This window comes from Coregonus lavaretus (assembly GCF_964263955.1).
Source record: "Coregonus lavaretus genome assembly, chromosome: 26".
Lineage (NCBI taxonomy): Eukaryota > Metazoa > Chordata > Actinopteri > Salmoniformes > Salmonidae > Coregonus > Coregonus lavaretus.
In genome coordinates this window covers 34,480,827-34,490,837 of record NC_140013.1, presented here as the reverse complement: position 1 = coordinate 34,490,837, position 10,011 = coordinate 34,480,827, and the positions used below count along the sequence as shown (strand labels likewise).

Here is a 10,011-nt window from a genome sequence, read left to right as displayed (position 1 = left end):
CATGCTCTACCAACTGAGCTACACGGGACTATACATATGGTAAAACCAATGTCAGCAAGTTTCATACATATGCAAAGGACTAGACAGCCTGCCTGGTCTGGCTTTGCTTCCATTTTAATGGGATTCCCAGGAATGTCAGATAAAAACCATTGATTGAAAATGGAGGATTTCTGTGGTTCTACCACCGGTTACGAAAGGAGACAATTTACAGACGGAGCTAATCCACAACTGCCTTTTGGAATACAATCTCTCCAATCCACATGGCTTCACTCAGCCACCTCATACCAAAACCATGCAAATTCTTCCACTAAGAAAACGCCCCAACAAAAAATAAGATATGTTCACATTTATTTCTTGTGCAGGGACTTTTATATACAGATACATTTTATACACCTAATTTACATAAATTGTTAAATAAATGTATCAGCTAGTGTTCCAGTATTCATCTTGTTTTTAATGTTGACCTTGGAAGTACTAACATAACAGAATTAGAAAAAGGAGCACAATGATAAGTGAACAGGAGTTACAGTATAGTATTAAACAATCCAGTCTAATTCCAGATAGTGTTTCTATATTTGACATGTTTCATTTAGTTATAGGTCAACTAACTATTGCACTAAATACTTCTGACAAACACTGTTAATTTTTTATTTATTTTTTACATAAAAACCACAACTAGTCTGACTTGTGTTCTCTAATACAATCAATCAATCAATAATGAGCAAATGTGCAACTGCTCCTCAGTAGTATCCATTATAGTGTATGAAAGCAATACAAAATACGTTACTTAGAGGGACCAGGGTCCAAACAGAGCAAAAAGTGGTAAAAAATTAAAATAAACAAAAAATATAAATAAAATCATAAATGCAAACCATTGGAGTCACTCTCTCAATGTTATCCCTGTCCCAGGGCAGTGACTAAGGGAGACAGATACTGACCTGCTCTCAGCTACTCAGTGGAAAGGACCTGACAGTGACAACTAATCTACTACTAGCTAGCTTATATATTGATAGACACGGATACAGGCTAGTGACATGCCTTACAAACACTTAACAGGTACAGAATACAGCCCCCCCTTTACCATACAGTAGCACACATCTAGTATGTTACAATAACAAAGAGTTCAGCACTAAACCGCTGCAGGCAGATATTACCCTTGTTATTCCTCTAAGCTATTAAAACATGCAGTGTGGTCCTACAGTACTATTTAGTGGTGGTGGGTACCAGCTGTGGTTGACTGACTCAGATAGAAAACTCAGGCCTTGAGCTGTTGTATTTTCTAGGTCACTTTTCCATGACCAGAAATCTATTTTCAACATTGCCTCTTTTTGTTGGCCAAGCCCTAGTCAGATAGCCTAGCCAGGCCCCCACATGAAAGAAACCACAGCACAGTGTGTGCTGCTATATAAGCCTATGGAAGCCTGGCAAGCCATTCTACCACCACCACATACAGGAAAGTCTGATTATTGCACAGAAGCACTGAACTTGCAAATGTTCATGCAAATGTATGGGAAACGCAACTACAGTACACTCCGAAATCAGTGGTTGTTCACTACGACGTGACACATAATTACTCACTTCTTTAAATGGAAGACTAAAACACACTGTTTGCAGTGGGGAACATAAAGCTCTCTAGGTGACACTGTACCTGGGCTCTTAGAACCTCAGTTGGGCAGGAGGAGAGAGGCTGAGGAGTGTACAGGGTAAAACAAACATCAGGAGACTCTACTATACTAGGCTCAACAGTGATTGCATGACCTTCTTTAGACACCAGTAGAAAAAAAGAGGTGCTGTTACTTTTTGGGGAGGAGTTTGGGGGAGGAGCATGGCCCCATGACTCAACCATAATTGCACTGAGGAAGAAATGAGATGTATTTCTGTGTGGAATCGTCCTAACTTCCTACTGTGAAGAAACATGTAGTTACATCCCATCATACAAATACTTCCTGCCAGACATGGTTTCTGCTAAAACACTAAAATAGTGACAAACAGATTAAATTCCAGCAACAGGACAAACAATGGGCCGTTGTCAGGGCTCATTCAGTTTGAGTACAAAGCAAAAAGAGAGTTATGCAGTAGATGTATAGAAAAACACTTCGCAATCACTAGTAAGTAAGCATTTCCTCAGTTACATATAACTCCATGCACTAATGACAGGACTATCTCTACGGAAGGCCAAAAGGAGTGTAAGGCCGAAGGAAAGAGGGGGAGGGGGAGGGAGAGAGAGAGAGAGAGAGAGAGAGAAGCTGCTGGGATGGGTTAGTGTTGGTGGGGAGTAGATCTTCTCTCTTCTACTCAGGGGGACTGGGACCCTGACCTGTACTGCTTGAAGCTTCCCAGCAGACTCTGGACCCCCATCCTGACCCGGCGGGCCATGGAGTCAGCAGGGGGAGTGGTCAGGCAGGAGCCCAGGCTGGGAGGCCTCGCGTCCAGACACTTCTGGTAGCGCAGCTGTGGACAGGACACAGACATACAGCAGGACTACATCAGTAGAGATACTAAAATGCATCAATACCATTCAAGGAAACAGGCATTTATTAATGAAATGTTCCATATTATAGACAACATATCATCCTCTTGCCCGTCTCTCTAGACCACTGATTAATCAATAATGGAGTCCACTGTCCAGTCTGGTGACTCACCATGCAGGCGGCCTGCACCGCCTCACTCAGGCTGGCAGCGTTGGGCTCACACCAGAACATGTGACAGATGAAGTCCCCAGGGCCCTCTGCCATGATGAAGGCAAAGGTGTGGACGTCCTTTCCCACGCCCATGAAGGACAGGAACCTCACCCGGCACTCTGACAACACCTCCTCGGTCTGGGGACACACAGCACAGTCAGGAGAGAGACATACTGACATGACTCCTACTAACTGTCTGTGTGTAACAGAGATGATGTTGTGGATGGGTTCATTAGTAACTACCTCTCTGGTGAGGATGGTGAGAGTGGCAGGGGCCACGTTGACAGAGACGGGGGTCCAATCCTGCTTCCTTGTGCTGTTCGTTGCAGCCTCCAAAGCATCATTGATTGTGTCCACACCTAGGAGATGAGAAAGTTATACTGTTAACAGTATCCATAAGGCAAGGTAAACTGCATGGGAGTAGCTAGCTAGTCATGTATGCAGTGAAGCAAAGCACAGCACAGTCCCACACAAAGCACAGCCAGATGTTTTACTGCACAGCTAGATATATTTACCTAACTACCAAGTAAATAAAATATTTCCTTACCCATGCGTCCCTTACCTACAGGCTTGGTCACAGGTACGTTACCAAGGTAATACACAAGGAAATGTAGGAAATTCTCATTTTTTGGAACGGGAAACTCTGCAGAGGAAGAAGATGGAGTTAGTGTCTGGTGTCTTGCTTCTGTTATAAAATGAACTCTAGAACTATCACAGGGGTTACCTTGAGCAGGAATCTCCATGGGTTTGCACTGGTCATAATTGTACCTGCTCAGAAATGGCTTGGATAGCTTCCTCTCTGTCATTATCTGAATGTAGGGAGAGACATGTTCAGGTCATCGTGAAATGAGTAATTCCAGAGGAAATAGTATATTACATGGGAAACATGGGAGCCTCACCCTGGAGCACATCTCATGGGAAACATGGGATTACATGGGAAACATGGGAGCCTCACCCTGGAGCACATCTCATGGGAAACATGGGATTACATGGGAAACATGGTAGCCTCACCCTGGAGCACATCTCATGGGAAACATGGGATTACATGGGAAACATGGTAGCCTCACCCTGGAGCACATCTCATGGGAAACATGGGATTACATGGGAAACATGGTAGCCTCACCCTGGAGCACATCTCATGGGAAACATGGTAGCCTCACCCTGGAGCACATCTCATGGGAAACATGGGATTACATGGGAAACATGGTAGCCTCACCCTGGAGCACATCTCATGGGAAACATGGGATTACATGGGAAACATGGGAGCCTCACCCTGGAGCACATCTCATGGGAAACATGGGATTACATGGGAGCCTCACCCTGGAGCACATCTCATGGGAAACATGGGATTACATGGGAAACATGGTAGCCTCACCCTGGAGCACATCTCATGGGAAACATGGGATTACATGGGAAACATGGTAGCCTCACCCTGGAGCACATCTCATGGGAAACATGGGATTACATGGGAAACATGGGAGCCTCACCCTGGAGCACATCTCATGGGAAACATGGGATTACATGGGAAACATGGGAGCCTCACCCTGGAGCACATCTCATGCAGACTGGTGGCGATGTTCTTGGCAGGTGAGTCACAGCGGAACACATGACACTTGAGGACCTGGGTCAGGTTGTCTCGCGCTACATAAGCAAAGTCTCTGTTGTAACAAATACAGAAAAGTACACCATTTACATACTGCTACATGAACCCATGCATTTCTCTAACTTTAATGATAACAACCCACAAGAAAAACTGGCAAAACAAAAAGTATTGCATGCAATCATGTTAGATATGAAAATACAATCAATTAAACTATATGTTGGATAAACACCATGGGACATGAGAGCATAAAGATCAAGAAGAACTGCAAATAATCATATCTGTACAATACCTTTCCCTGTATAGGGCAGCGAAATGCAGCATGAAAATAAATAATGATCAGTTAATCACAGTTATTACAAAAACACTATTATAAACTGGGTGGTTAAAACCCTGAATGCTGATTGGCTGACAGCTGTGGTATATCAGACTGTATTCCACGGGTATGACAAAACATTTATTTTTACTGCTCTAACATCATTGGTAACCAGTTTATAATAGCAATAAGGCACCTCTGGGGTTTGCGGTATATGGCAAATATACCACGGCTAAGGGCTGTATCCAGGCACTCAGCGTTGCGTCGTGCAAAAGAACAGCCCTTAGCCGTGGTATATTGGCCATATACCACACCCTCTCGTGTCTTATTGCTTAAGTAGAAAATTAAAATCAGATTTGTAGTGAATGTCAGTGCCTTGAAAGTAAATGTTATTGCAATACCATGGACAGCCCACCATAGGCCAGTGGTGTTATTGCAATACCATGGACAGCCCACCATAGGCCAGTGGTGTTATTGCAATACCATGGACAGCCCACCATAGGCCAGTGGTGTTATTGCAATACCATGGACAGCCCACCATAGGCCAGTGGTGTTATTGCAATACCATGGACAGCCCACCATAGGCCAGTGGTGTTATTGCAATACCATGGACAGCCCACCATAGGCCAGTGGTGTTATTGCAATACCATGGACAGCCCACCATAGGCCAGTGGTGTCTCAGGATTGCAGTTCTGTATTTGAGCATGCCATTGCCAAGTGGGGTTTGTAAGGAATGTAAGTCCTCTGTTAGGGCTCATAGGCTGCATTTACACAGGCAGCCCAATTCAGATCATTTTTTCATTAAATTGGTCTTTTGACTACCGTAATCAGTTCAGCTCTAAAAAGATCGGATGTCAAAAAGTCTGATGTGATTGGTCAAAAGACCAATTAGCTGAAAAAATATCAGAATTGGGCTGCCTGTGTAGCTACACCACTTAATGTGACTGCCACAGTTGTTCAGTGCTTTACAACCTCCAGATGTGGTGCCAAACGGTGACTGACTAGTGGACACTGACCTGCCGTTGTCTCGACCCACGCCCCACACGCGGATGCTGGCGATGGGCTGGGAGTGCAGCAGAGTCTGGCCCAGTGGGTCGATCAGATTCATAGTGTCATTCTCCAGGACCATCAGCATGTCCTTACCCTGATAACACAACACAAACATATCACTATCCTCCTGAAGCACCACCATGCACAGGAAATTGAATGGCTTAGCGATCAACCAAGTTACATTTGAATGTGCCCATCTGTGCTACAACTGATAATATTCTAGAAAACAGTGGTTAGACTTGATCCTGTTTTAGATTAAGAGACATTCCCAAGCAGTGGTGCATATGGATGACTATAATTACTCTGATGTTCAACACATAGCAGCTGCAGGGAATAGCAGTAACTGTGAGAGGTAATTGCTTCAGTTTCTGGGTAAAAAAAGACAAAGCAAGGTAAAAAGAGGGTCTCGGCCAGACATGAACCCCATCCCTAGGCTCTTCCCCCAGACAGGAAGAGCCCACCCCAGTCCCTTCCTGTAGTTCTGGTCCTCCGACTCACCTCTCCCCAGATGCCAGCAGTGTCGTGGAGGTTGTGTTTGTGGTAGGACAGCTGTCTGATGCAGTTGTTGACAGCCACGCTGCTCTTCCCCGGTGCCATATCATCTTCAGACATCTCCACCCAGCCCAGAGAACGCACAGCAAAATACTGGCATAGCAAATAGAGGCCAGAGAGAACACAGGATGGGCCGGAGAGAGGGAGAGGAATAAACCGACAGACGCAGTCAAATTAGGAAAGGGAAGAGTAGTTGTATGATGACAGGGAAGGGACAGACAGATGACTACAGTCTTCCTGCCTCAGTGCTTTAGTGAGAGTAAATGTAAGTTAATTTGAATGTACCTTAGCATCCAGGTCAGTGCCATGGGGATCAAGGTTCACCTCTCCCTCGGATTGGGAACAGCTACAAGAGAGTTACAAGACAGTTACCAGTCAGGTATAGTTTGAGAAAGAATAAGAGAAAGAATGGAGGGTTTAAGAGAGACTGTTTTGGCTGAGAATGAGATAGTACGTTATGTGATAAGCTACCACATGACTTACTTCAGGTTGATGGATGCATAGCGCAGGGTTGCCCCTTCAAACTCCTTCAGGCTCTGGTCAGAAGCCACCTCTCCCTCCTGCAATCACAAAAAAGACAAAGAATTTGTCAATTCATTATCACCAAGTTGATCAAGATCCAGATGTGCTGCCTTCTAAAATCCACTGTTTCTAAAACTGAAATATTGAGGGTTGAAGCTGGGAAATTTAAAGTGCTCTGTTATTGGCAGAATGTATTATTTTGGCTATTGAAGCGTAGTGCTCTGCTTCTGTCCCTTAGGAAACGCCAAGACAGTAAAAAAACGTAACCCTACTTTTTCTTCTGTTTCCATGTCAACTATTTCCCACATAATAATGATTTATCCGCAGAGTCTGTGGTGAGGGTTTATGTTGAGTGTATGTTACAAATTATGTTTTTCAATGAATAATCTGAGACATAAAAAAATATTTAAAATATATATTAAAATAATTATATTCTCTTTTTACTGTGGTGTCAGTGTTGCCCTTTTGGTAAAGGATATCCTGAATATGAGGGCTTGACCATGTCCAGATTCTCATTAGTACTTATTTTAATATTCAAGCTGTCTCTTACCTTCCACAGCTCTCCATCACTAGTCCCTTCATCTGGGTTAGAGAGGTCTCCCCATGTTTCCTAGGAGAGTCAGACAAAAACATGATGCCTCTTCTTCTCCAAATATTCTAAATTGGGAGAGCATTGATCTAAGACTTCTCAGAACAGAAACTTCACAAATCATCCCTAAGGCCTATGGGTAAGAGCTCACCTCAAGCTCTTCCTCACAGGGTGTTGTCTCCAGGGACATACTGGAGGACATCATGGAGTCTCCCACCTTGTCCAGAGGGGAGGGGGGCTCCCATTGAGTAGTGCCAGTAGGGATGTGCCAGTAGTAGGTGCCTGAGGTGTCTCGAACCCGCATCCACCCAGAGGGCAGGTCTGTGTCCGCCTCAAAGGCCTCAGAGTCCCAGAAGGACTCTGTGTGGAGAGAAGGGGAGGGTTAGAACGAGGAGTCTGCTTACGTCGCATGCAACCTGAGAAGCACTTATGTTAGACTAGACAATAATCATTATTACTCCAACAAAAGTCACACAACTGATTTCAACAAACCCGCCCTTACCTTTGTTTCCATTTGGAGGGCTTTCAACAGTGCTGTCCTGAGACAGTGCTGGCCAGTTGGTTTCTTCATCACTTGGTGTTCCATTTACATTAGAGAACAGCAGACAGGGATTTCTAGCCACCCCACCTCCCTCTCTTTCAGCCTCCACATTACTCTGCTCGGACTTCCTCTCTTCATCTATAAGACTGCAGGCCTCTTCATCTGCCTCAGATTGATCTTCCTTCTCTTTGTCGCCTTCTTCGCCCTCACCCTCTTTATCCTCTGCAGACAGTAGAGTGTCGATGAGTAGTGGCTCCTTGAGAATGGTCTTGGACTCCTCTTCCTTCAAGCCCAGGGTCTTGGTGGTCTTGGGAGCTTTGGTCTGCTCGTCGTTTCTCTGCTGCTGCTCGTCAGTGGTGTTATGAGGGGAGAAATCCTCCTGGTTCCCATTCTGGTCCTGGTCCTGATGTTTCTCAGCTACTTTCCTCAGTTGGTTCTGGCCCTCCTTGACCCACTTAGCATTGTTGCCGCCAGTGGATTCTTGGTCACTCCAAAGGCCGCTGTCATTCAATTTGTTTTTCAGCACTTCATCTTGATGTTGGTTGTTGGCTAAATGATAAGACACATCATCATCATCATCATCATGGCCACCCATGGTACTATACAGCAGCTCTGAGGGGAATAGAGGAGGGTAAGGTTAGAGAGAAAATAGATACCTTTGCCCATCTGATCACTCGAATGTTGATAATAACTATTGAGCAGTGTGAGAGATGTGTCAGTTTAGTTATGAGAGACAAGTGACCTGGCTGGCTAGCCAACTGTTTGACATTGTAACGTTAACTAACGTTAGTTAGCTAGCTAGCGAGGTAAAGGTAATGTTATCAAGCTAGCCAGGTAGCTAGCTACCCGGCCTAACTAGTTCACTACCTAACGTTGACACATTAAAGCAAACTTAGAAAATAGCTAGCTAGTAAGCTAGGTAGCTAATGTTAACTGCGCCATTAGCTAGCTACAGTACATTATCAATGAGATATGACACATATCGCTACGCTATATAGCTAGCTAACTTTACTAGCTAACATTAGTTGGCTAGGCCTCTCCAGCTATCTTGCTAGTTACTAATTTAGCAAGCAATCAATAACAATTTAAATGCCATGACAAGCGCTAGCTACTGTATTATTGCTAATTTAGCATACCAGCTATGTGGTTTAGCTAACGTTAAGTCAACTAAAAGGCAAGCTAGGTGGCTCCTTGCTAGGTTAGCCTCCTTGCTAGCTAGCTACACAGTAGCTAGGTGACCATCTGAAATAACGGGTATCATCCGCCATCATCATCCCATAATAATATGGCCAGAATTGGTACACGAACACAAAGGACGGCACTTTAAAATGTGCGCCATTAGCTACTAAATCTACTTACTTGTGCTGTCTGTGTCTTCGATAAAATATGTTATTGTTACATATTTCCACACGTATGAAGGCGTATAGAGGGGTCGTTTATCTGGATTCCTAGCAGATACTGATGCTGCGCTGTAGAGTAGTGATTTGGGGGGGGGGCGTACGTCACGAATTTGTCGCCCTCAACCCTCTTATGATCGCTGATCGGAGTCCACAGAATGCATTATCAAAAGACATTTATAGAGGTGTTTTAGTACTAAATCAGTGACATAGTACAGTGGTTCCCAAACTGTGGGGCGGGTCGGCAGGGGCGGCGCGGGGGTCCCCCCCCCAAAAAAAAAATACATCCATATATTTGTAAAGGAACTCAGTCTGGGTTTAAAATTACTCTTGAAAGTTTTAATAGTAAAATGCACAAGGTGCAATTTAGAAATTGGCTAGTGCATCGTCAGTTCCTCGTCATGTTAGTCATTGCATACCTTAGAGAGCTATTTATAACTTGTCAGAAATGTCCAGATCAACTAGCCCATGTCAGCTAATGTTTTTTTATTTAGGTTTTCTAGCCCATAAATATTTTTTTGTCACTCTAATATCACATAAATACACATTAGACATGGCAAAAGTTATAGAATTGCAAAAAAAGTAGCTTTAAAACAAAAATGTTTGCACCCCATGACAAAATGTGCAGAATTGCAGGAAATAAGTGCTTGTGCCCATAGAAATAAGAAGAGGGGGGGATGTTCCCCAATGCTGGAAGCCCCCCCCCCCCCTCCCCCGTGAAAAAGTTTGGGAACCCCTGATATATACTGAACTAAAATATAAA

At 44.2% G+C, this 10,011-nt stretch overlaps 1 protein-coding gene across 2 annotated transcripts; it reads right to left on the bottom strand.

Moving 5' to 3' along the window:
* Window positions 1–331: 331 nt before the first annotated feature.
* LOC311102216 (amyloid beta precursor protein binding family B member 1-like) lies at window positions 332–9,325 on the bottom strand. Of its 2 annotated transcripts, none has more exons than XM_084143474.1 (14): window positions 9,211–9,325; window positions 7,813–8,463; window positions 7,462–7,670; window positions 7,272–7,331; window positions 6,683–6,759; window positions 6,485–6,545; window positions 6,146–6,292; window positions 5,614–5,741; window positions 4,225–4,339; window positions 3,406–3,490; window positions 3,229–3,324; window positions 2,925–3,040; window positions 2,643–2,819; window positions 332–2,451 (listed from the first exon to the last, which is right to left on the bottom strand). In XM_084143474.1, the coding sequence occupies exons 2-14, from the start codon at window positions 8,444–8,446 to the stop codon at window positions 2,296–2,298; spliced, it is 2,061 nt and encodes a 686-aa protein (XP_083999600.1). In that variant the 5' UTR covers window positions 8,447–8,463; window positions 9,211–9,325; the 3' UTR covers window positions 332–2,295. The 2 variants fall into 2 exon arrangements, with proteins under 2 accessions (XP_083999600.1, XP_083999601.1); XM_084143475.1 differs by having other exon boundaries at window positions 3,244–3,324.
* Between the last annotated feature and the right edge of the window lie 686 nt (window positions 9,326–10,011).

Excerpts from the sequence above, each read along its gene's own strand:
- LOC311102216 (XM_084143474.1), bottom strand. The coding sequence starts at position 8,446 with ATGGGTGGCCATGATGATGATGATGATGATGTGTCTTATCATTTAGCC. Across the intron at positions 7,671-7,812 it reads CCCTCCAAATGGAAACAAAG|AGTCCTTCTGGGACTCTGAG; the intron begins GTAAGGGCGGGT and ends CTCTCCACACAG. Across the intron at positions 6,760-7,271 it reads GTGATGGAGAGCTGTGGAAG|GAGGGAGAGGTGGCTTCTGA; the intron begins GTAAGAGACAGC and ends TTGTGATTGCAG.